This window comes from Numenius arquata, chromosome 10, assembly GCF_964106895.1.
Source record: "Numenius arquata chromosome 10, bNumArq3.hap1.1, whole genome shotgun sequence".
Lineage (NCBI taxonomy): Eukaryota > Metazoa > Chordata > Aves > Charadriiformes > Scolopacidae > Numenius > Numenius arquata.
In genome coordinates, this window is record NC_133585.1 from 17,728,502 (window position 1) to 17,754,759 (window position 26,258).

General features: G+C 38.1%; 1 protein-coding gene across 1 annotated transcript; it reads right to left on the reverse strand.

The window, feature by feature from the left end:
• Positions 1 to 2,666: 2,666 nt before the first annotated feature.
• Positions 2,667 to 25,693, reverse strand: RUFY2 (RUN and FYVE domain containing 2). Its single transcript, XM_074155346.1, has 17 exons — positions 25,522 to 25,693; positions 24,886 to 25,003; positions 23,249 to 23,350; positions 21,807 to 21,930; positions 19,596 to 19,657; positions 18,928 to 18,993; positions 17,327 to 17,396; positions 15,975 to 16,076; positions 14,909 to 15,025; positions 14,115 to 14,282; positions 12,552 to 12,649; positions 8,451 to 8,570; positions 6,458 to 6,587; positions 5,764 to 5,858; positions 4,716 to 4,764; positions 3,678 to 3,755; positions 2,667 to 2,860 (listed from the first exon to the last, which is right to left on the reverse strand). Exons 1-17 carry the CDS (start codon positions 25,649 to 25,651, stop codon positions 2,717 to 2,719), a joined length of 1,773 nt encoding a protein of 590 aa, XP_074011447.1. The 5' UTR covers positions 25,652 to 25,693; the 3' UTR covers positions 2,667 to 2,716.
• Positions 25,694 to 26,258: the final 565 nt, after the last annotated feature.

Here is a 26,258-nt window from a genome sequence, read left to right on the forward strand (position 1 = left end):
AGAATGGAGTTTATTTCACCAGAGAGCGTGTCCTTGTGTCACAGCGACTGGAAATAAAAGCCGAGAGGGTAACTGGCAGAGGTGTTCGGGTGAGGAAGGGGAGGGCAGAGGAGATCCTACCACCAGTGATCATAAACGGGTGCTCTGAAGAACCAGTGGGTTCTTGGTCTGCTGCTGGAAAAGCTCACATCTTTCATAAAGCTGAGGTGGCTGAGGTCAGGACAAGAGTTAACCCGGTTGCAGGAGAAGGTATCTTACAGTGAGGTAGGGGAAATCCACACTTAGGGGACCACGGTACAGATGACACCTGTAAATACCGTCACCTCCGTCCCCTTCCCTCCCCCCGGGTATCCCTTGTGTATCCCTTGTGTTCCCGTTTCACGAGGAGGGAACGCCACCGCCTGTTCAAGACTCACCTTTTGGGAGTCCCGCTTCCAGCTGCTGTGTGTGTGTAACCAGGGGGTGGTGGGAAACACCCCGAGTTTGGTTCCTGCCAAAGGGAATTCCGCAGCAGCACGGAGTGGCGGCAGCTCCCTTCAGGCTGCCCTGTCCCTTCCGCCTCCCCCTGCAGCGCTGAACCCTTCCACCCACAGCGTGGTCCAAAAAGCTGCTCAAAGCAGGCCAGGAACGTGGTTTGACGCTAAAAGGGAAATCAAACCACAGGGAACATAAGAGTATTCACCGTTTGGTTCAAGGCAGTTTCACTTGGAGTCGGTGAAAGCAATCTGAGTAATTACCTGCTACTTCAGTGACTTTGTCCCAACACAAGCAAGGCAGCACAGAGGAGAGGAGACAGCAATTAAGTAATAGACATTTAATTTATTGTGTGCGATGGAAATTATTCTCTTAAAAGATTGCCTATTTTAAAATTAATTTTATTTGCCGCATACTTTTTGAAAAGCTACTTGTTAAAGCAGAACAGATCGGCACCATCTCTCTCCTGCCCCACACCCTGCTGCCTCCATGCCCGCCCCACATAAAGCCCCCTGGAAAACACTCCCGGAACGCTGCCTTCCGGGAGGCAGGTGAACAGCACGTGGCTTTGTCACCTCATCAGCAGGGTCGGCCCCAGCTCCCTAACAGTATGCAAGGACTTTCTAAGCAACTTGAACAAGTCATAATAAAATATTTTAAAATAAATCCCGGTTACAAATTTAAATAAAGTGACATTATTCCCACAGTTAAGTTGCAGATCAATTAAATTTATTATTTTTTTTTTCCAAAAGCTATTTACAGATTTACAAGTATTTGTTTTGTATTTTACAAAAAGTTACATCGGGTAATTTTAAAAACATTTTTCTTTACAAAAGCTACATAAGCAACTACATCGAGGTGTTAAAAAAAAAAAACCAAACCAGCTGTATTAGCTTTCAGGGTATTGACTGAACATCTAGCCTCGAAAGACAAAGCTAAGCTAAACGAAGTGCAAGACCAATTAAAAGACCTGTTTCAAAGCCTCCCTTCTCTTCCGAGCACCCGGCTGAAGGAACCAGCGGGCAGAGCGTGGGGATTGCAGGGCCGGAGCCCGTCGCGTGAGCAGCTGAAGGGAAGAGGGTGGACGGGTTCCAGTGCAGCGAGGTGGAAGCGAGGACAAGTTATTAACAATGGATGTATTTGCGTTTGCCTACGGGAAGAATAAGGATTTACATTCCAGCAGAAGTTCTCACAGAATATCAGTGCCAAGAGTGGTCAGACCTAGATGTACTCAAAAGTGCTCTGGGAAAAATAAAATATGAAGTTTAGGAAAAAACTCTGAAAGTTTGAGAAAAATGATGACAAAATAAGGAAGAACCTCCCTGTCCAACACAGAAAGGACGTGGTCCCCAGTATTTAATCCTAGTCTTTCTCGGTGGCAGATTCACCCCGTGATTCCCTACAGTGACTACACGTACAAGCTCGGAAGCACGACTTCCGCGAAAACAACGCAAAGACACTTGTTCAGGGTTACAGACAATGTGAGGCATAATTTTTGGGACAGACGTCTCTCTTTTAATGGAAACACGGATACGTCAGATTAATAGTCAACGTCAAAAAAATCATTCAGCAAAATGCACCTTGCTCCGTGCAACGCCTAGAGGTGCCGCTTGGTACCTGTCTCCCCTTACACCCGTGGCCACAGAGCTGTCGGTGCAATACCCCTGGATATAGCAAATCTTGCTAATTGAGGGGAAGTGAGCAAATACGGTATTTGGCAACAACTTAACTGGACCACCGCATTAACTGCATTACTTTTTTAAAATACAATTTAAAACTAGCTACCACACAGTTTTGCTTCACAACGGCGTATCACAGGCACGTTCTGCAGCAGAATTAGGTTGGGCTTGTGGCAGAGCAGCCTGTAAAAGCAGGTAAGTGTATCATCTTTCAAGATCATCATAATGACTAAGATACCCGTCAAATACATGTTAACGCTGAGTCTCCTCTTACACTGCCCTGCTTCCTCCAAAAGAGCTTCAGAGGCAGCTTTTAGATTAATATTGTCATCTGCGTCTTTAACACCTGCATTTTCTGGTGTCGGGTCCCATTGTCTCCGTTTCAAGAGGAAGGAAGCAGACAAGTAACTCCTCCAGCACACCTTGAAAATGCAACTCTAGACTGCTTACCTGAAATTCTGGAAATAGTGCTGTACATTCTTTTAGTTGGCTTTTTTTTTTTTTTTTTTTTTTAATCGGATTAGCTAAATAACAAAAGGTAATAAATATCTTGTAAAATAATCTTATGGCACGTTAGAAGAGCACCTCTGTATAAGTATGGCGTGGCAGGAGTCACAGACCCGAACAGGCTTAGGTGAAGAAGGCAGAGGCAGTTCGTTGTCAGAACAGGCATTACAGAAGATCTCACCACAGTTTCTACAATGATGCTAAAGAAAAGGAGGAAAAATGAAAAGAAAAATAAAATTTACAATGGAAATAAACTTGGTAATTGGATACCACCGAACAATAGACACAGAGCGGTCTGAAATGTGATTCCTTCCACTTCATTGATCTGAGCGTGGAATCAGTTTTCAAAAGATAATTCATCTAAATCCCAACCTATGACGCAATCCTAGACAGACCATGGTCTGTGACTGCACCACAGATAGATAGATAGAGGGTCTGCCTAGGACCGTGTATTTTTATTTATATATTTTTATATACATATATATACGCTTTGCAGATTTTGTTCAATCCCTGGATTAAGAATACACTGCTAGATAAAAATATAAGCAATGATATTCAAGAGAGTAATGATTCTGTGTCAGGCAGCTCATCGAGATCTAACATAAAAAGGTAAAATAAAAATTCCTGCACACATTAATAAAGCATTGAAATTAACATCACGTTTTACTTTAAAATGATAATGAACTCATAATTTGTCTATTGTACAAAGAATGCCGTAAAAAGACTTCCATGTGTCAAATTTTAACAGTGCCAGAGCTGACAAGCACTGGAGATGATGATTTCACATAGTAGGTTGAATAATTTTAGGTATGTTCCTTTGTGGCACTTCACCAAAAGGCAGTGTTTCTTTCGCAGTGACGGCCCAGCTGCATTGTACACACCAAAGCACTAGAAAGATATCTCAGAAATAACTACACACTCAACTGAGCACTGACATTTCACGCCACACCTCTAAGATAATTACTGTTTTTCTCATAACACATGTAAACAAGTTGAAAGAAATTTCATTAGTTTTACCTTCCTTTTGGAAAGAGAAAATTCCTTTTCACATAACTTGCAATGTGTAGCCTCTTTGTCCTTCAACCAAACCTGGCCCTGGAGAAAAAAAAAATATCATAACTATATGTATCTGATGAAGTTAAACCTTGATTCCCAGGGGACAAGACAAATCAGTACATTTACTGATTGAATTGTTTAATGCCCCGAGACCAGCATCATGTCACGAAGACACTCTAAAGCAGTACAAATCCCCTCCACAACACTGCAAAACCGTATGAGACAAGACAGAGCAGGAATAGGTGAAAAGAGAACGCGCTCGAGGTAGTAAAGCTGGTCAATGGCTGAGCTGGGAAAAGCAGAAAGGTATCCGCGTCTCAGAGCTGAAGCCTGTTTCCCTGCCCATCGCACAGGAAGTCCCCAAGATGCACGGAAGCGAAAAAAAAACCACAAAACAGGACAGTGTCAAGAACTGTTCATTTCCTTCTGTCTAAACCAGGAATATGCTCAACAAAACCACTTTACACGCCTTTTCTTGGACTGAAATAATACACGAGGTGACATACCACATGATTGAACATGTGCAGACACAATCTCTGCTCTTAAGTGCCAAGTGCTCCCTGCATAACACTGAAATTCCAAACCTCTCAACATTACAAATCATATTTCATCAGCTTTGGCGCTACAAGTTTACTTAATTCCTAGGACAATCAAATATTTACTGATCACTGAGAAGTAGCACATAATCTACCATCAGTTGGCTGCATATTCTGTCCCCGATAAACTCTACAAAACACAGAAGGGTGTACCAATGCAAGGAAAGTAGCAAAATCCAGAGCTGTAGATCAAACAAGAAAAATCAAAAGCAACTGAGCATCTTTTTCCCCTGTGGCTACAGGGAGTCGGCGGTTCTCTCCCACTGGAGGAAGCCATACAATGAGTCTCTTCTGAATAGCTGCTGTTGGACAGAAGTCTTCTCATTCCTGCTTACAAAGTATTTCAAAGGGAATATTAAAAAAAAAAAAAAAAAAGCTTCTCTTTCCTCCAAATACTACTAACCTGCAATGCTTTGTTCGCTTCTTTTATATCTTCTATTTTCAGCTTTGATCTAAAAAATAAGATAATGCTATTTCAAACTTCTATATTGTCAGTCACGGTCTAGCAACTTTAAAAGTTGTAGTTAAGTTAGTATTTTACATTACAGCAGCATCCAGGAGATGCTATCAATATCACACCCTGCTGTACTAAGCACTAGACAAAAACAAGTCCTCTCCAAAGAGCTCAGAATCCTTTCAACGGCTCTAAATTTGCTTGAGGTTTTGTGGACAAGAGAAATTTGTACCAGCATAACTCTGTGCAAATACCTAAAGCTTAGCACACAGTGTTGGTACAAAACCAGAATTTAAACTTCTGGCCTTGAACAAGACCACACCATGTCATTACGGAGAAACCAGCCTCCCCACAGCCACCCAGTGCCAACCCTCAAAATGGATTGAGTCACAGTGTATATACACTAAGTTACTCTATAGGGCATAGAAGTCCATATTAGTCATGGCAAAATGACTTAGAAGACAGAGATCGTTAATTAAACTTTAACAACATATAACAATAATGCTAAGAGCTGTGCTCAGAGCTTATTTGCTCACTATAGTCTGACGGGCCTTACAGACTTAGTAACAGTGGGCTAGGATTGTCCTACGGAGGATCTTCACCTCTTCAAAGAAATGACTCCATGAGCAGGCATCCTCACAGAAAGATAAGTGTCCTGCGGGAGCCAGAGCTGTTCTCTTCTACCCGGGTTCTTCTTTGGGAATACCACAACATGCAAACTCGCCAACCGGTTTCAACGCAAAACAACCCCTAATGCCCCTGGAACCTTTTAAATCAGGGGTTTCTGTTAAGAGCACTATAACTACCCGTGAGTTCACAGCTAGCCCACCAACGGAAAATAAAACTAATCAGACCTGACCTAACTAGACATATTTCTTTTGGCTAACTAGCTAGATAATATCATCAAATACAGTCTAATGCTCGTGTCCACCATCCTATTATTTTTCTTAATTCAGGTTTATATGACAAAAATAATCATCATGAATAACAAAATTACTCGCTCAGCTTGGATGCCAGTTCTTGGAGAGCAGCTTCTTGGTCTTGACATATCCTTTTCAGTTGCTTGTTCTTTTCCTGAAGTTTAAGGAACTCCTTAAAACAAAAAAAAAGAAAAAGAAAAACAAACAGTAAACGCCAATTATTCTCAAAATTGTATTTGCCTACTGGCTAGAAAACTCCCACTACCCAAAGCGCATCCTACTGAGAAAGCCAAGTGAATAAATGATCCATTACACTCTCTATTAGGATTCTCAAATCCAACTCGAACAGCAACAACGCGGGATTAAACACTCTTAGACCCCAAGAGATGAAGCATTTTTGCTTCTGCGCTCCTCTCCAGGAAGAAAATAAAAGCGATTGATTGCAGAGATCAAGACTGCTGTACAGCCACGCAGACCAAATCAGACAGAAGCTGAAGCACTTTCTGGCCTGTGATAAGAAGACGGAGCCTTCAATACAACTGAGAAAGGAAAATGAGGATTTCATTTTTCCTTATTCAAAGCACTGAGTTCTGATCTGATTACTAAATGGGGAGTAAAAACCCCATTTTTTAATTAATCTATTTGTGAGAGTACATTAATCTCGTCTGTCTTATCTACTCACAGAAATTCTTAAAAATACCATGCCTAAATCCATAATTAACTTTGCAGCCAATTTCTAAATTACTACTCAAGTTTTACTGCAGAATTTACTTTTTTGAGGGTAATTATTTCTTGGGTCTCTATTCTCAAATGAGATACAGTTTCCTTTTCCTTTTGAAGATCATCCTCCAGGGTTTGCCGCCACTCTTTTTCTATCTTCAAATCTGTTTCCAGCTGAAGCCTAGAATATGCAAAACAAAAAAAACCCCAACAATCACTGTGCAAAAATGTATCATTTTTTAAAAATAAAAATGAGTTCATTTCTGGGTGCAATATACTATTATAATAAACAAATTATCAACTCACACATTTTCTAAAACAGAAATAATGCATCGATATCATAATATTTTAGACGTCAGTGTAATAAATAAAACAAAACACTGTCACTTAGAGAACAGTTTTAAAGAGAAACGTATTTAAAGGACCAAAAATACAGCATCATTTTGAAGAGCTGACCATTTTAATAAACGAGGACGAGAAGATTAACCACAACATTCTAAAGTATTTTTAAAACGTGGATACGGGGAATCCTCCTTAACCTTACACAGCTTGTTTCTAAAATAAAACAAACCGATCACACTGCCACTGGTGACGCAGACAATGCTTGCATGTATCTCTGGTGCTCATAAGTGTTATTTAATATTACACCCTTAAATGTGAATCTTCTATTTTAGACTAAGGTTTATGTCATTTTGAATTGAAAATAATGGAGAAAGGACTTTAAGTTACTATTTTTATTGAGCTTCCTAGATAACTGAGGTTCAACTTAAAGAAGGATGTAAATTCAATTAGTTCAACTGGAGTCCAGTTAAAGGAATTAGGGCCACTCTGATGGAAGATCCACTCTAGCTGGAATTTCACTATCAGTTTCATGGAGGAGTTGGTGTTTAGAACGTTACGGTGAAACGAAAGGATGGAAGCACACTGCCTTCTTCACACTGCCTCACGCTTCAACCTTCTAGATCTGCCAAATTGTGCCAACACAGTAAAAAAAGAAACAAACAACCTGAGAGCAGTCATGCAAGGATTTTTGATGGAAAACCTGCATCCACATTAATTTTCCTGTTTTGAAACCCAAACCATTTTTAAAGGAAAGACTTACATTTTGGGACACTACCTCAGCATCTGGCTGGAAAAGATCAGAAGTGAACATGACCTTGAGGTTTCAGAATTGCAGAATTCTAAGGCTGGGGTCTGAACTGTTCTTTTGCCAAAATCTGCAAAGATGGCTGTGGTAGTAAAGTGAACATTTGTCATGACAGTTAAACAAGCTTATTAACATTCAGAGTTGTAACAGAGGGTGGGCAGCAGGGTGGGCTAATAATTGGATTTGAAATCACGAATTTGTAAGTCCCACTCCTTGTTGTGCCGCAGATTTGCACTGCCTTAAGTAATTTACTTGTTATTTTTCCAAACAGGGGAAGTACCTGCCTTTACAGGGAGCTTTTTACATTACATATTTATTTACATCAGTACTGAAGCATTTAATAGGAGAAAGGGCAGAGAGTTGTCTTTTATATTACTTTTTAGTATTTATTATTCCAGTGGATTTTTATTTTTTATTTCCTGCACAGTGGTAAGTTAAACCACTTCTACCTTATCCATTACTCTTATGATTAATTATTCTTATGCCATTTGTGTTTAAGTTTATACTACTACATTCTTGTGGGTTTTGTTAGAAGTGTGTGTATTACTACTACTACTACACTATGTATTTTCCCCCACTTAGGACAATTTCTTCATGAATTAAGCTGGCACTTTTAGACAAAAAATAGTGCTGTTCTTCCCCTCCTTTCAAGCTGCACACCATTTTAGAAGCACCCAAAGGTAGCCTGACCTTCTTGGAATGGCATATTTCCTTCCACCTTGCCAGTACCTAACATGAAGGTCTTTAGTATTTACATTCTGTTCAAAACCATTCATCAACAACCACATTCTGTTCAAAACCATTCATCAACAACCAGCCTGTATCAAGACACAGGACATACCAAAATGTAGAATGTTTACTGCTGCATATTTTTCCAAACAGGAATGATGTACTTACAGCTGTTTCTCCTTCTGGGAGAATTCTTTCTGCAGACTTTCAGATCTATTCACATATTCCTGCTTAAGTTTCTCATCCTCGGCCTCAGCCTCCATTTGAGCCTTCTCTGCTTGCTGCAATCTGGTGTAATTCAAATCAACTTTGGGTAAAACTGAAGCTAGAACTAGGGTGTAGAGGGTGAAGAAGACAAATAAAAGAAAAATGGGGAAATAGAAACATTTCTAAATAAAAACAAAGTTTGGGGGAAACTCACAAACTCAAACGAGAAATCCATACAATGCCTAGAGAACTAGCTCCTTTTTCATACAGTAAGAGAGTAATCACTGTAAGTAATCACTGTTTTATTTTATGCTCAAGAATAACAGATGCCAAAGCATGATGATACATATTTTAGAATTAAAGCATATACCTTAATGCTTTTTTTTTTTTTTCCTTTAGCATATGTTCATGTGTTATTTTGGGAAGCTTTTCTTTTTTGTTTGTTTTTTAAATAAATCCTGTAAAAGTACTCGGCTTGTACTAATTACCCATTAAGACAGGGCAGAACATGTGTTGTGCAAAAGCAGCTGAAAACAATTCAGGCATAAGGCTGAATACAGAGCACCGCAATCAGACAGCAAAAAACGTAACTAGCCTAATACAACAAGACACACCCTGACAGGTCCCACTACATTTACAGAACTACCTCAACTACACCGTATTATGAAATTAATTTAAATAATCTGTATTAAAAATAATGCATTCTTACACTGGTTAAAATAGCTCCATACTATAGACAAAATAAATTAAAGCCATTAATCAAGAAGTGAGGGATTGGGTTTTTTTTTTTTATTTAATCCTTCATTTCTGAACTCCAGGGGTTTCTTTCTGCTTCAGCTAGTGCTCCCCTTGGAATCCGTTAATTCACCGTGGTTCCTCTCTGCTTGGTCACCTCTTCAGGCCAAAAAAAGATGGATGGAATGTAACAAAAGTAAAGGTACTAAAATGGAACTTGTGCTGTATCGTGGCTACAACTGTCTCGATGAAAAGGCAGGAGGGTAAAAGAGCCTGTAAAATACCACTGAACGTCCCCACCTGCTGCATTGTGTTTAACAAAACTGTTTCAAAGGCTCTCGGGTAAGAGGTGGGAGAATTTTGTGACACACTCTGTGCTTGATTTCTCACTTCCCAGCAGCTAGCTGGATGCAGAGTAACTCACAACTCCCAATGTCAGCTAAAAAGAATTTAAGTCAGCATTATGTCTACATTTGTGCTTCTACTGATGAAGTTGCACCAGCAGGAGTTTCCAAAAGCTGCCAGTAAACAAGTGGAAAAAAGACTGAAATTAAACTACCTTATAAAGCGTGTACTATCTCATTCAACTATGCCAGTTGTTTTAAGAATGTTCCCAGTCACCTTTGCAACAGTAGTGCCCAGAGGGCCAAAACACGTACGGAAAGGAGAATATTGGGGAAGTCGGGTCAACTCACCAGGCAAAAGCAGCTGAACGAAGCTACACAAGACAGTAACACCAAAAGCAAGTTAAAACCCTCCCTAAATCACAAATTAAACTGCAGTATAGCTTCCACAACCTAGGTAGAAAGGGATCTTGCTACACAAGAAAGATGCTAGCCCACCCAGGCTACAGCACCATCCTCTAGACTGGCCCCAAGGCTAACCGCACCGCTGCAATTCAGACCAATGCTGAGCTGGACCGAGTTCGCAGCAAGATCTGCGCTTCAGATGACACTGAGGCAGGTACTTGTTTGCACAGATGACCGTCAGATGATTAACGCTCCCATTTCTGCTATGGTCTACCTGTTGTTTTATTCAGTGTTTCTCGTTTGGGTTTTATTTGAGGATGGGAGATAGTTATTTTTCTTTTTTCAGTAGCCAACCCATGTTAAAGGCTCCTTCTGATTCCAAACCAAGGAGTAAGGTTATATATAATCCTGGAGTAAAAACCCTTTCTCTATTATTGTGTCCTGCCCTGACTTTTGCAAACGCACCCCCTTCTGCTGAAAGGCCCTAAGATTCTTCTCCCAGCCAACTTCTCCTCCACGCTTCAGAGCAAACAGCGCATCAGGGGCAGTCAGCAGCTAAAAACTCTCTTATTTCTGCAGTGCAGGCAAGCAGCAACACAAAGCAGAAATATGAGTTGTAAAGACTGCCTAATGATGGGTGGAGGGAGGGAAAAGGGGAAAAAAAGGGGTTGGGCAAAACCACAGGTTATGATTACAGTGTAAACAAAGCCACAGACAGGCCAGATCCTTAGCTGACCAACAAGTTAGACAAGTTCAGGATCTGGGCCCTGAACGTAAACTCTATTTATTACTACAACTACCACTGCAGCCATCACGGTGCTGCTGTTCGAGGCAGGAATCACAGCTGCCAAATTTGCTCCAGCGCAGAGCCCTCCCTTGTCTGGAGCCCCATTCCGGTCCAGGCACCAAACACATTTTAACTCCGCATCACATCAGCAAAATGGAATTGTGCTTTAGCTGCTTTATCCCCAAACCCTGTAATTCTTCCACTGTACATACTGAATGTATCTGTTGACACCACCCTTTTTTTTTAAATATATTGTTCTGATATAGCATTCAACCCCTTTTCACCCAAACTCCTGTCACACTGTTTAAGAAAACAGTGCTAGTTACAACCAAAAAACCCAACGGAGAGCATGCTTTTGGGATAAATTCAGCCTAAAAGTGAAAGAAATAAGCAGGGGAGAAGGGAAATACTAGTCAGAAGGGCTACTTTTAAAATCTGTTAGTACCATAAAGAATAGGAAAAATCACTAGATGAGAAACAAAAGTCATAAAAACGTACAGCCAAAGTAAAGACAGCTAACCTCTTAAAATAAACTTTGACAATTAAGAAGTGATTAAATAACATTAGAAAACTAGCTTACATTTGCTTAATAATAGTGCAATAATTTACTTTTTTTTCTTTTTTTTTTTCCTTTTTTTTTTTTTTTTTTTTTTTAAGTGGGGTAAAGTGAGATCGGAGATGATGTTCTCTCAGAAAAGAAAAGAGAACCCAGCTACGATCAGTTACAGTGCAGGATTTCTAATACCACTTTATATTTAAAATTGTAATCTTTAAATTCTTAAGGTGAGTTTTATCAGTAATTATTGAAACACAACAGATCTGGAGGAGCTTTCAGAATGATATATCTTTGACAAGCTTATACTGGTGCTGAGCTTCGTTGCTGGCACATTTGACGAATGACATTGCAATAGTCCTAGTTTGAGTTAACAGATCTTTGTCACTTCATGAATGCAGTGGACAAAAATCAAAGACAGATGAAGGCAACAAAATAGTAAAAACAAAAATTGGGATAAAGGATAAAAAGAAAAAGAAAAAAGAGGGAAAAAGGATGTCAATAAAAGAATATTCATGTCACTATTTTTTTAATACATAACCATGTTTTTCATAATCAGATTTAAATGGAAAAAAAAAGACATGTCAAACACCAACATGACAGGGCTTATGGATATGTTATATTTTACAATTAAAAAGATCAATGTTGCATATAGGCCACTAAATTAAAACATGAGTCACATTTTAATATTATGCAATACATGCAGTATAACCATAATGTAAATTCACGTACTGGAATTTTAGTCTTTCATTTTCAACCTTTCAGTGTAAAAACTCATTATGTCATTGAAAATCATGGTACTTCCAAAGCAACGGACAGCAATTTAAGAGCTTCAGCAAATACAGCAGTGATCCATGAAGGCATTAAATGTTTATATTAAGCACAAGCTTAAGTATAAGCAAGATTAATGCTTTGGTTTCTATTGCATTTCATTCAGGTGGGGAAAAAAAAGAAGAGGTAATAATGAATCAGAATTTTGAAACAGCTGAAAGAACAACTTTTGGTATCAGCACAAAACCCTAGAACCAGAAGAAAGATGGTGGAGGAAGAAAAATGAAAGATTTAGTTTGTATTTAAAATAAGTGTAAATCAAACAGTAAAGCAGTAGTTAAAAGTTTCAGAAAGGTTCTTTTAAATTTTCTAGTTGAAAGTTATATTTCAGTGGCAACTGTGTAGGAATGCAGCAAAATGTAAGGGGATGGAGAAATGAATGAAGGAAAACAAAGATGGGCCTGTACCTTTGTTCTAGTTGTTTCATAGTTGCATTAATTTGATTGGTCTTATCCTCTAATCGACCAATTATTTCATTTTTTTCTTTCATAGCATCTTCAGAAACCTGTGTTACAAAAAACATTAAACTGAAGTAGGTATACATTACACTGTTACCTCATGGGGTTTTTTCTTCGATATCTGAAGGGAAAAATGTTAAAATGGCTTCAGGTTTTGATTTTTTTAAAACATCCCCATCTAAAAAATGTAGTTGACAGTACTTACAATCTTATGCCTAGGAAATTTGTAGTTTTGTACTTTGCAAGTGTAGATGCTATTTACTAAGTACATGTTTTTAATTTTGATTTCCTTTCTTAGTTTGCAAGTCAACTTAAATTCACTGATATCTTTTTAAGTAGCCTTCAGAACCTTACCAATAAAGAATTAAGATGCTTAGTCCTGGAAATCCTAAGGTATCAGTATCAAACTACCATATGCGCCTAACAATCTTTTAAGAATTTTACTAACACGTTTCACAATTTTGATTGCTTGGCAGAGCTGTTGCAACCACAGCTTGAAGATCTAAATAGAAGGTAGAGCATTATCTTTGCTATACAATGAACACTATCAACTGGTCCCTCAACAGTAGAGACTGGGCACAACTAAACTGTTTCACTGTGCTCAGGAAGTGGGTCTGAATGTCATGAAGTGAAATCAGTGTTACCCACAGTCCTCAAAAGTACAGCTTTAAAAGAAAAACAAAACCCTACAGACCCTAACATACTGAAAAACATTCTCTTATTTTTCTTTCCAGCTCTATTTATATTTTTCTTCCTCTGGTTCATTTTCCTCACAGTTGCAGGTGGAAAAGTAGCATCCTTTGTCCATCATCTCAGTTATCTCTCTGCAGCATCCTAGTATTTTCCCCCTCATTCTGCCACAGATTTGACTCGTTTCTTGTGCTATTTTGATAATTTATTCCACAAAACAAACTGATATTCTGCATAAATAATTCACTGCTAAACTTCCCTGGTGTTTGGTCATTTGTTAACTGCATGTTGGGTCTCTGAGATCCATATTCTTCCAAGAAAACATTGCATTGTTACAGATTTTCTTAATTTGTTAACAGATTTAAAAAAAAAAAAAAACAAAAAACCGAAACTGTAATTAGCTTTTTCCATTTAACATAAACTTGTTTTCCAAATGCCTTTCCTTACTTTGAACATTCATATCTCCTCTTTAACCCCTCACTATGTGCCTACATTCTCTGTTTTTTTTATACAACACAGGCCAAAAATTGTCATTATCACTAGATGCACTATTACTCTCTATTCCACACAGCACATTATTAGGCCATGATCTTATTTTCATGCTCTTTTCTTCTGTAAGCCCAGTAAGTGACTGCCTTAAGAACTGCTTTGTGTGACATCATGCTTGCATCAGTAATGTTCCAGAACAACAAGCTGACCTAAGAAGCATAAAGAAACCAAAACTTCAGGAAACAGCAGTATTTAACTAAACAAAATGGTAACACATCTCTCTCACTCCAATCAAAGTCATTTCATCAGTTTAACAGCAGATTGTTCCTTTACCTGCAGCTTTTGGTACATTTCCATGTTAATTGCTTTAACTTCATCGAGCTGCTGTCGAAGGCCTATGAGGGTATCCTGCTTCTCATGAATGTCCTTCTCCAGCAACTTCATTGCAAGTTCTATCTCATGTTTCATACTAACTTGAACCACCAGCTCATTCTCCATATCCTAGAAAACACGAAAACAATACAACACAGACTCTTTAAATAATTATGCAACATTTTATCTGTTTCGAAAAAGACAAAGCTAACTCTAACGGAGCTGCAGCACCACCTATTTCACCCCTTCAGAAATTCCGCCCCTCTTAAACTTTGCAAATTATCCACTACATAAACATTACACTCTCATGTACTCAGCGACTGATGGGTTTTTTTTTCTTTTTTAAACTTTGGGAGAAGACAACTCACATTATAAGAAATTACCCTGACAGCGCCGCATAAAGAGTTGCCTAAGTATTAACTACAAAAACAGAACTAAAGGATTTATCTTTCACAAGAAGGATTTAGCATACATACAGAGCATACAGTATTGCTAACAACATACCTAAATACTTCTCAAAGAAAACGTATTTTCTTTGCTATGATTTAGCAGCATTGTTACAGAAATACTGATGTGTTGATTGCTCTGTTAAAAAAAAACTTTTTTTTATTACAGGCAGTCGGAGAAAAATCGATTAAAGTCGAAGGGCAGCACCTAAGCTCAGCAAAAGCAAACCTAGAACTATTTATATACTGATTCTTCTCAAGAACAATCTTTTCTAGAATTGCTGTGTAATTCCCGAAAAGAATACTTACTTGTCGAAGTTGTGATTCTTCTCGAAGCTGTCTACGTGCTTCATTGTACATTTCATCTAAACCCTGCCTGGAGTGTTTGTAGGTCTGAAGCTCTGCTTCAACATCCACTTTAGTTGCCTACAAAGACACAGAGAATCTGTCTTTCTTCATCACAAGTTTAGCGGTAAATAGCGTACATTTAACGCTCATGGGGGAAAAAAAAAAGTTTAAAAATACATTCTCTAAGCACAGTACAAACAGGGAAAGAGCTGTTTTTGCTATATGGCCATCAGTTTTACAATGAGAATTAAGTAAATCCAGCAAAATAAACATCTGTACTGCAGCACAATCCTCCTTTTACACTGAAAGGGTTATTAAGCCTTGGAATGGGCTGCCCAGGGAAGTGGTTGAGGCACCATCCCTGGAGGTATTCAAAAGACGGGCAGACATGGTGCTGAGGGACATGGTTTAGTGATGGGTTTTGTCAGTGTTGGGTTGATGGTTGGACTAGATGATCTGAAAGGTCCCTTCCAACTGAGGCAATTCTATGATTCTATGATTCTATTACACAACTGTTTCAGTACCGAGCAATCCAAATACCCGCTTAACCTGTGCTTTTATCAATTAACCTGTAAAACACATACAGGAAGTTACATAAGGAGCTACACATCACAGCCCAAAGAAAGTTCAGCAATTGTATACACAATTACTCCAAATTTCCTATCACATCAGAATAGACAGTTTGCCAACTAAACCAGGCACTGCTTTGACAAGATTTTTGGATAATATTGCTTTAAATGCTCTTAGATGCAGCTTACAGTTTAAAGAAAAAAGGAAGAAGGGAAGGAAAATAGAAAGAATACAAGGAAAAATGCTATAAAATTTGCATATGGTTATAAAACAACTTAGTATCCTATAATGTCGATATATTTATGCCATTATAAAGCTTCCCAGAAATAATAGGTCCCTTCCCTAATAAAAGTTGTTTTAGATTTGGCTCAGCCACTGCTTACTTCAAGTTGTAACGTAAGCACATTCAAATGACAATGATCCACATGACACTACTATGTTAAATAGAGTAACATACCTCTAGATGATGCTGTGTTTTCATTAAAATAAGGGTATTTTCACTCCTTAATTGATGGTTTTCTTCCTGAAGTTTAATTATATTGTTTTTGGCTATTGCTAACTGGAAAAAAAAAAGAAAAGAAAGAGGGGAAAAAAAAAAAACCAACGAAGAAAAGCAGTGTGACTACTTTTGTGAGTGGAAACAAAGGAAAAACTTTCTGATGAATGCAAAACCATGACATTCTCTGCTCTATTCTTGCAGTCTACCAAACAGAGGTTTAATTCTTTTTAAAGAAAACAGAAAGCTCCTGGGTTTAGTAGTAAGTCACTTTTCGTTACACAACAGTATGTCTATTCAAGATACTTCATTATTTCAGGTCTGGTAAAGAATACGCTTTCTTTTCATTGCTTCATTATGACTTGAAGACCCTCAAATTCCCTTTCTGCATCCTAAATTTTTTCTTTTCATTTGCAGTCAAATATATCCAGTTTCATTCTTTTTTGGACATTCTTACTATATCATATGGATCAATTTACATAAGAAAACCTCTCTCACATGAAAGGGAAACATATTTACAAAAGAAAAACATTAAGGTATGTACTGTAGGGCCCAGCTATAATGTCAGAATTATAAGCCAGCTGACCAAAACAGGTGGACGGCTGGGCTGACGGCTTGTAAAGGAACTGGCATACTCTGAGAATTAACACTTTAAAGAAATGTTTTTCCTCTACCTGGATACATTAAATACCCAGAGTTAGCTAGCTATCCCTTCACCAGCTGAATTTAGACATCTCAATTTTCCACGTCATTAACTATTTCTCAAGCACCTTGGATTAAAAAAAACCCTGTGCTTTCTTTTGTAAAGCTAAATATATTGGAATCTAGTCAAGCATCAAAGATAACTGAAAATATAGGATATAAACACAAAAACAGAGCTAGACAAGTCTAAAAACTGTATATAAACAAGAACTGTAAATAAACAAGAAACAATCCTTTGGCTAAAGCTGAGAATAACAAAAGCTGCTTGCTGAACTACTTTCTCTCTCTTCGTAGCAACGGGTGTCACCCATTATGGACTAGTCATCTGCACAAAATCAGACTGACAGCTGGCATTAAGAAAGGCTTCTCTTCTGGTTTTGTCCAAAGTGGGAAATTGCAACGTTCCACAGAATTAATTTACTGATGTTACATGCTACCTAGGCAAGCTGACTTTAAATCCCTGCAGCTACTGCACCTTTTCTTCAAGCCAAAATAGAAGTATCTGAACATATTATACAGACCTTATGTAGACTAAAAGAATTTAAGTATATTTATAAAACTAGCATTTGAGAGTGAATAGTATCTATTTTACATTACTAAAAAAATAATACCTCTTCAATCAGTTTAGTGTTCGACTTCTCTAGTGAATCAACTCTTGCATGTAGACTGCTAACTGTGCTACTGAAAGAGAAAAAGCAAAAAAATTATTCAAAATTACATCAAAACTCACGCAACCAAGCTCAAAAGCTTCAATGTGAGGTACAACGATTAATGGTTAAGTGCTAAAAGGTCTGCTCTCATAATTTGAGGTTTTCCTAAATATAAGAAAATTAGTCTCCTTCATTGAACGTTTACGTACTCTTTCCAACTCCCAATGTCATCCCTGTCATTTAAACTCCTGGATAGGAGCGACTTTACATTTCTGCCTTTCCTTTATCCTCACAACTATAACGTATCCAAACGTTTAATAAGTTCACTTGAAAGAGAGTTTGCAATCTTCTTGGTTCCACCTCCCATATAAGGAAAACTGTTCTCCCGGTTCTCTTCCTCCAAAATCCATTTCTTTTATAAGATTATTTGCTTCTCTGCATTTTTTTTAGATTTAACCTCAGGTTACATACTTCTTGATGCTTCTTGACTTCATTTGTAATCTCACCAGAATTTAATTCCCTTTTGTTACTCTGTGGTTTTTTTTTATCTCATCAAACTACATTGAGGCCTTCACCACTACCTGATAGCCCATTTCTGCTCTAAGCCCATTTTTTTAGGCTGCATTTTACACACAGAAAAACCCTATTCCGTAACACCGTTTACTTTTCCACATATTTCTACTGTGGTGTATTTGATGCACTCAGTTATTGTTTCCTGCTGAAGGTTTCTGCTCAGTGACCGACATAATTTCAAATCAGAGTATCCTTACCTCCACAGTAGCCATATAGTCACTAATTATCAAGATTATTAGCATTAAAAATGAAAAAATGTGATTACATTTCAAAAAGGGATCAAGAAGATCAGCTACACTACAAATTCTACAAACATAGTTCTTTGTGGGTTTGTGGGGTCTTTTTCCTTTTTTAGCTCCTTGCACTGTTTAATTCTGTGCAATACTCCTCAGAGAATTACAAGGGAATTACTCTATTTGTCCACTAACACACACAGTGATGGACTAGGGTTGCTCCAACCAGCAAAGGGGGAAAGGCTGCTTTCCTGAAAACTGTTTTACAGGAATCACAACCTACACTGGGTGAGAAGTTTCCAGCAAGCAATGAACCTATTCAGTTTTGACGCTAGGCATTTAAGCTACAATCCAAAATATTACGAAAGGCAAAGGAACAAAAACATGCAGATTCATCCAGAACACTCAATAACACTTTTTGAAAACTGTTAAACAGAATGCAGTAAAATCCAGATCCAGCTTTTCATCCCTGTGAAGTTATGAATCATGAGGATCTTGATCAGTTTTGACTTGATGTTTTTAATTACTTTGAAGAATAAAGTTTTTGACTTGAAAACAAAAGCATGAAAACTGAGACTTCCTGACTCTCTCCAGAAGAGCGTATCCTTTCCAACTTCACTACATCCTCAGTCTAAGCACGAAGAATTTGCACCCCTTTCTCTGGAGTTCTCTCTCACAAAGCTGTGGTACAAAAGGAATTGGAGATGTTTTACCTGTAAGCACAGACTGATACGCATACTTCAAAGTAATACTTACTTCAGCTGTCTGTTTAGTTCTTCAACATAATTCTTTTGGTCCAAAATTGCAGCAATCTGTACATTTCTAAAGCAAGCACAGAACAAAATCAGCTTTAACAAAATTATATAATCATGTATGTACTGAAAATACACATATCTATCTACCACACGCAAAAGTCCACCTTAATTGTGCTTTTTGAAAAGAAAGGAAGCAACTTCATCCCACAATCACGAAGTCAGTAACTTGCATGTTGTGACACAAGGGAGAGACAAAAAACCCCAATGCTTTCACTCCAAACAATTTCTCTACATGAAACATCAGAATATATACAATCTCAAAAGAAAAGGGATGTTTATTTACTTTGCTGTAACTCTGGTTCTTTGAAATACTGACTAAATCTCAAGCTGAGGACATAAAGGTTACCGGGTTCTTTTTCACCTCCACCTTGCAATCCTGCAATAGGGTCCATCAGGGAAAGGAAGGAGGCGATGTTGCTGAGGCTTGCTTCAGAGTGCAAATATTCATCCAACTAACTAGGAACGCTGAACAACATAGCGCACAATTTTTCTCAACACTGCGAGATCAGAAAACTTCAGGGAACCTGACTTATTTCTACAAAGAACAGGGCACCAGACAAGAAATCATTTGTTAATATGCAAAATCTGAGGTATTTGGTGAGGACATACCTTTCCTTACCACCGATGTCATCGTCACTCTTTAAATACATAGAGAAATCGATCACCCCAACCTAGGGGAAAGCAAACGTACACAGTTTCGTATCAGATGAGTAACCGCTGTTGATATTCACGGTCTTGTATCTACGTAATTAGTAAAACCTCAGTTACATCAGCTTTTTTAAGAGTGGTCAAGTTTCAGCCAGAAGCTCAAAAAACTGAACCGTAACATTTTAAATAAGTTTCTCCCTTCTTTTTTTTTTTATTTTTGAAGTTTAGTTTCCCATATTTTTTAAGAATTATGGTACCTTTGACCAAAATTAACCATGAGCCAGGTACCAAATCCCAAAGAAAAGACAACTTCTTACCTCTGACTGAAGCTTACAAGACATTACAGGAAGACTTTCACTTGGGGAATTATCAGACACTACTCAACCCCATCACTGATTGAGCAGACTTGTGATGTGTCTGCAGCGTTTCACGTGATGTTCTATCACAACACATCTCCCAAACCAATGTGGTCCCCATGTTTAGCTTTTCAATATTCCTTGCCAAATAATGCTACCTCTCCATACTTGCTGACCCCCAGGTAAGCCAACTCAACTGCATGCAGTTTAAAAAACCATCTGAATCTGAATCTAATTAATTTTCTATTCAATTGTAATTTAATCATATATACTATAAATAGCATTACCATGAGTTCTGTTTACCTCTAACAAAAGTTTTTAATCGTGTTTGCTTTACCAAAACCCTTCCTTTTTGGTCTCTAGCAGCCTCTTCACAAAAGTATTTCAATTTCTCTGATCTGCTGCTTCCTTCTTGAGCTCCCTTCAGCTTTTGAATACAGGTAACTTGCTAAGTCTAACATGTCCTCAGTTTGTACAATGCTGTCCCGTCAGCTTCATATAATGGTCTTCTACTTGTTCTTTCCGTATCTTTTTCTAAAAAGTCTCTCCAAAAGCTTTTTTAAAAAAAAACATATTTTGCTTATTAAAGCAAAATACTATCTCTATAAAAAAGTAAAATGTTATCTCTATGAAAATTACCTTGTTTTAATTAAATGTGTGCATACACACATTTCACCACTGAATAGCATTCCTCTAACATACCAAAACTACACTCCATGATGCGACTTCCATCATTCTTCAGCAGTTTCTCTCTCCACTCAATACAACTTGCTTCTCCTGGCTTATCTGAGAAGGTGCCTTATTTACGCTACTCTTCACAAACAGAATTACGCTAAAATCTCGTCTGGACAGCCACTACTACCTTCTCAAATCAAGTTTTATGTCCCCTCACAGCAAAGCCACCAAGTGACCTAGATAACAAACGTGTGGCTAGCAATAGACTTTTGTGATTTATAATAGATATGTATCATTTCAATACTAAGAAAAGCGTGGTGATAAGTTTTCTGTAATTACAGGCCTTTAAATATTATGTCTTCTGGTACACAAGGTTGGTGCCTAAAACATTAGATAGTAACTAGAATAAACGATCGAAGACAAGTTAGCCCTACGATTCACATTCTTTGCCATAGAAGTTGCTTTTTCATCAAATATATGCTGAAATACAGTAAATAATCACTTTAATATGATTTTTTTCCACAAAGAGGCTGGACAACACCAATCAGGACTGAACACATCCTATGTTTATTTATAAATGCTTGTGCATCTGCCTTTAAAAAGACTCCATCAAGATTTTCTCGGAAAAGATCAGAGTTCGAAGTCAAAGCACTTTGCAAAGGAGGAAGAATTCTAAGTCTTGTTTTGCAGACTGAAAGCAGTCACCCTTTTATAAGGTCTTGTATTACACTATGCAAAGCAAGTTTGTCTTTCAGGTCCTTGAAACATTCCTATTATGTTCCAGAAGAGCAATAAATGAACCAAACGGGATAAAGAGATCATGGAAATATGCTTTTCCTGCAAAGGAAAAGGACGAGTTGAACAACTGAGGTGGAACGAACTCTGCATTGCTAATACTGCATCCATCTGATGACAAAGCAGAAAACTCTACCCTTGCACTCTGACAATTAGCACCGTCTAAAGGTCTGATCCAACTGATACGGAGCTTAATGCAACAGTCCCCGCTGATCCAGGAACTGGATCGGGCACTAAGCAGCCTGTAGTAAGATTTCTAACAAGTTATAACTCCATAGCAACAAAATTCACTGTACATAAAAATCTTACGGATTGCATGTACATTACTTTACATGTATTGACTTACTTGTGAATCTAGGTCTTCTCCCTTCACACACAGGTTAGCATCTATCACATTTAACCCAACTAATAGCCCAACAATAACTGCTCCTTCTTCCTCCATCATTAGTGCATGATACTCATAAAATTCACTGTTAAAGAAAAAAATTGCACCTTATTGGTATATTCAGTATATTTACATACAATAAACTAATAATAAGTGACATCTAAATCTGAATTGTTTCTCTTATTTTAGCCTTACTCCAACATCTTTAAAGATGAACTGGGTCTGCCCATACTTTCACCTCATAAATATTTAAAAATTGAAAGAGCATGGTTTGTCTCAGAGGCTATTACAAAGATACTACCCTTGGCTCCAGAAATCTAAGCCACAAACTGTTGGAGGGCTGGGAAATCTGAGGGGCAAGACTTATTTTGCCTCTTTTTAAAAAAAAAAAAAAAAAAAACCAAACAAGAAAAGGCTCTTCACTCGCTATTAGCCACTGTTGGATAGAATACTGAAACAGATGGATATTTGGCCATGTTGAGTGAGAAGACAATTCTTATGTTGTTCAGAAACACCAGAGAATGCAAAAGAAGAATGGCAAAAAATTTACCTTGTGTGAAAAAAGGTCTGAACTTTAATGAACACACATGCTTGAAATTAAATCAGCCAAATAAGATGGGTAAGAGAAGAGAAATGGAAAGGGCTGAAATTCTGAAAAGGTTTATAAACAACAAAAACACTCCACTAAACAGAATACCAACATTTACTTGCTCCTCCTTGCATTTTTTAAATGAAGTTTTAGACTCTATGAAGCAAACTGTGCTTTCAAGGGCAAAGTCCATAGCTGTTGAACGCCAGTGTCATCCTGACATACTGGCATTATCCAAGCGTGCAAGAAAAGTCTTAAAAAAAAATATGTCTAGGTTATAGAACTGAAATTAAGATGGCAAGTTTTTTTTTCCCCTTTGTGCTACCCCATCAGAAAGGAGAAGCTACACCAGAAGAGAGCCATGCCAGTTTTAGAACTGTGAAAGGAAAGGAAGGTTCAAGGCAATCATCCTCCGTGCAGTTGTAGCTCTGTAGGAAACCACGCACACGGCAGAGGTGAGTCTGTCTCCTCTGCAGAGGTTTCTAGTCCATATTCTGCATGGCGCAGGAATGCAGTAGGAGCCCTTCCCCATCACCCTCACCTATGAAAGATCAGTCAGGCACATTGCAGAAGGCCCTCCCTACATGATGGGGAGGAAACACCTCTTCACCTGTCAGCTGGCCCTCAAGCCTGATGAGGCAGCGGTGTTTGGTGCCTCTACCCTAAAGACTGGAAAAAATCAGCCCAGAGGCCAGAAGCTACACCTTGCTGCACCAAGGATACATTAAAAAGTAGCAAATAGAAAATAGTGGTTTTTTTCAGGAGACTAAACCTCTAAAAATAAATTATAATCAAGATCTACTTAATTGTTTACCTGAGAAGATCTCGCTGAATGATTAAACAGCGAAGATAGTCGGCCATTTTCTTCTGCATTAGTGCTAACCGTAACCAAGCCCGGGCACGGCCCAGTGGTGTTCTGAAAAAAAAGAGCATGAAGACGAACAGTCCCAAATGAGGTTGGACTAGATGACCTCTAAAGGTCCCTTCCAATGCAAACTATTCTATGATTCTATGAAATCAACAATATATCAATTAATTCACTGTCTTTAAACATCAATCTATTGGTACAGTGACTGGTGGTTTTGAAAGGATAGTTTAAACTATTAGTTGAGCAGTGCACCCTGGGAAATATAAATTCTACGCTTTGACTCCAAGTTTGAGATAATACCAGAAAAATTTTCATCAACTCAGCTGGGCTTGGGAACAGACCCTGGAAAGAACTGGAACAGAGAAAGCACAAGAGCCTCATAGTTTTGCTCAGAGAGTGAAAACATGCGACTTTCTACACACCCTTGTATTTCAATGTGCTTTGTTGTGACACGGTACACAGCTAGCAGCACGGAAAGAATTTTTAAAGAGTGGTGCTGTTTTCCTCTATGTACCTTCTTAACCTAACAGTGCCTGAAAAGATCATCTTCAAAGTCCTGTTTCTAGCTGAAGTAAAACGCTGCTGACAATTCAGTCTCCCTTCTGCAACTTGCTTATCAAGTGTTCAGAGGAATTGGGAGAAAAGTAACAAAAATGTCCATTACAACTCCCCAGGCCAGCTTGCCTTCCCAATCCTGCTCTCTGGATCTACACAACACGCACTGAATTCTAACTTTAACTCATACTTGTTTACAAATTCACTGGTATCTTAGAAAGACAATTAAAAAAAAAAAAGATGAAAACATATGTAACTGGAAAACAATATCCATCAAATTAAACCCGGACCTTTAGATCCTCCTCTTCTAGTACTTGCACGCTTACAAGTGGTAAGCACATAAATGCAAAAAAAAAAAAACCCAAACCAAAAACCCACACAGGACAGGAAGAGTGTAATGTACTTGGCAAAGGGTATTATTTCATCTGGCCTAAGACAAGAGTAAATAATAATTTATATACCTATGTGCTTTAGATAAGGTCTAAAGCTATAAATTATAACCCTTATGTTGCCATATGCCAATCGCAACGTACCCAAACCCTTTTGAAATTTAATGTACGGCCAATTATAAAGCTAAATACAAAAGCAGGGTGCAGAGGAATGGGAGGAGATTGCAGTTCACAGCATAAATTTGCATTTGAGAAGGATACTACACACATGAATCTGAGAAGCTGCCTAATACTTTCCTCTTCAGTATGTTATCTTTCGTTTTTATAGAGCCTTTGCTTGACTCGACTGACGTGTTTGCTGCAGTTCTGGACCGCAGACTGTTTGATACACAACCTATTCCATTTTTGTCCACCATTCAGAAAACTTTTCTCCCAGGAACATCACAAAAGAACATAATATGACTTTTTGAGCTGTTTTGTGCAGGACATGAAAAGCTAGCGAGATTTACCTGTGCTCTCCCACAATATCATATACTAGCTGTTCAAAGGTTTGATTAATGCCAAATAAAATCATGAGACGTCTGCAAATTCTCAATCAGGTCCTTTATTTTCCTGCTGTATTTTACCAATAGTACTTACTTAAGGCCAGGCAAATCTCTGACACTTGCTGCTATTTCCTCAGCTTCTGGATATAATTTCTCCACAAGTTCCAGAGGACCCCAGATGGTTTTATTGTAACTTAGAAAGGATTTTCTTACTAGGAAAAAAAAAAAAAAAGAATATTAAGTAACTGAATTAATTTAAATGACGGGAGTAGCTTCCTTCAAAATAGCTGACATGATGAAAAGGTTAACTGCTGAGCCTAGACTACCAGATAACAGTGACACTGGTCAGTTCACTAGTACCCAAAGTCATAGAATCATAGAATGGCTAGAGTTGAATTACTTCGCTGTGAACATAAAGTTGCAGAGCTAGAACAAAATAATATTAAAAACGATGAGTAGCTAAAAATGTAAGCTACATACACACATGCTGCTGTGGTAATCCCTGGGCCACTTACAACAAATGGTATATAAAGAAAATGTTGGTAAATGTGGAAATACATGTTGTGAAATATTAATAATGACGCTATTAATTATAAAAGATGACAACTGACGTATTTTCTTCACTTCTTAAAACAACGTACCACACTTTGATTTTATGTCATTCAAGAAAGAAAGGAAGAGAAATGGCATGGTTGGGATGAGAAATCTGCAGCTAGAGCAATTACCACACCTTTAAGGCCATGCTTCAGACAGTGCTCCATGACAACAAAGAACTGCTGCAAAGGTGGGTAGTCAGAATCCAGAGTTCGGCCAAAGCTCAATGCCGATTCAATGAGTCCTTTGATACTCAGTTTAGCCATGTTCAATAAATTCGCTCTTTCTACGGCTGTAGGATCCTTTACAGCTAAGACAATAAAGAAAGAAAAAAAAAAGTTATGGTTCAAGTTTTGGAAGAGACGCAAAATAATAAAATAAAAGTTGTAGGGTCCTTTACGGCTAAGCCAATAAAGAAAAAAAAAGTTATGATCCAAGTTCTAAAAGAGATACAAAATAATAAAATCCTTCATGGCCACCTCGTTCAAAGAAAAATTTATATTAATCTAGATAAACTCAAAGGAATAATTTAGTAAATGCTATAAACCACCACGTTATAGAAAAGCATCCACTCTAACAAACACCCTTACATATCTTGCGTTAGTTTAATAGCTGGACGAAAAAATGAGGGGGGAAATGCCAGTCGTCAGGTAGCGTGTTGTCTCAGCACATCTCGGAAACAGTCAGTAACTGCAGGTTAACACGGGCATCATCACAGGCAGCGCTCAAAAGCTCAGCAACGATGGCCCTTACCATGATATTTTCTCCATGGGAAAGTTTAAGAACTAAAGGTTTTAACTTAAAAATGGTTTTGGTAAGTTTTACAAAATACACGCTACAAAAGCACATTTGGGGATTAAATCTAGCCAGTAA

Excerpts from the sequence above, each read along its gene's own strand:
- RUFY2 (XM_074155346.1), bottom strand. The coding sequence starts at position 25,651 with ATGGCTAAACTGAGTATCAAAGGACTCATTGAATCGGCATTGAGCTTT. Across the intron at positions 15,026-15,974 it reads AAACACAGCATCATCTAGAG|GCAACTAAAGTGGATGTTGA; the intron begins GTATGTTACTCT and ends GTGTCTTTGTAG. Across the intron at positions 14,283-14,908 it reads AAGAATCACAACTTCGACAA|GATATGGAGAATGAGCTGGT; the intron begins GTAAGTATTCTT and ends CGTGTTTTCTAG.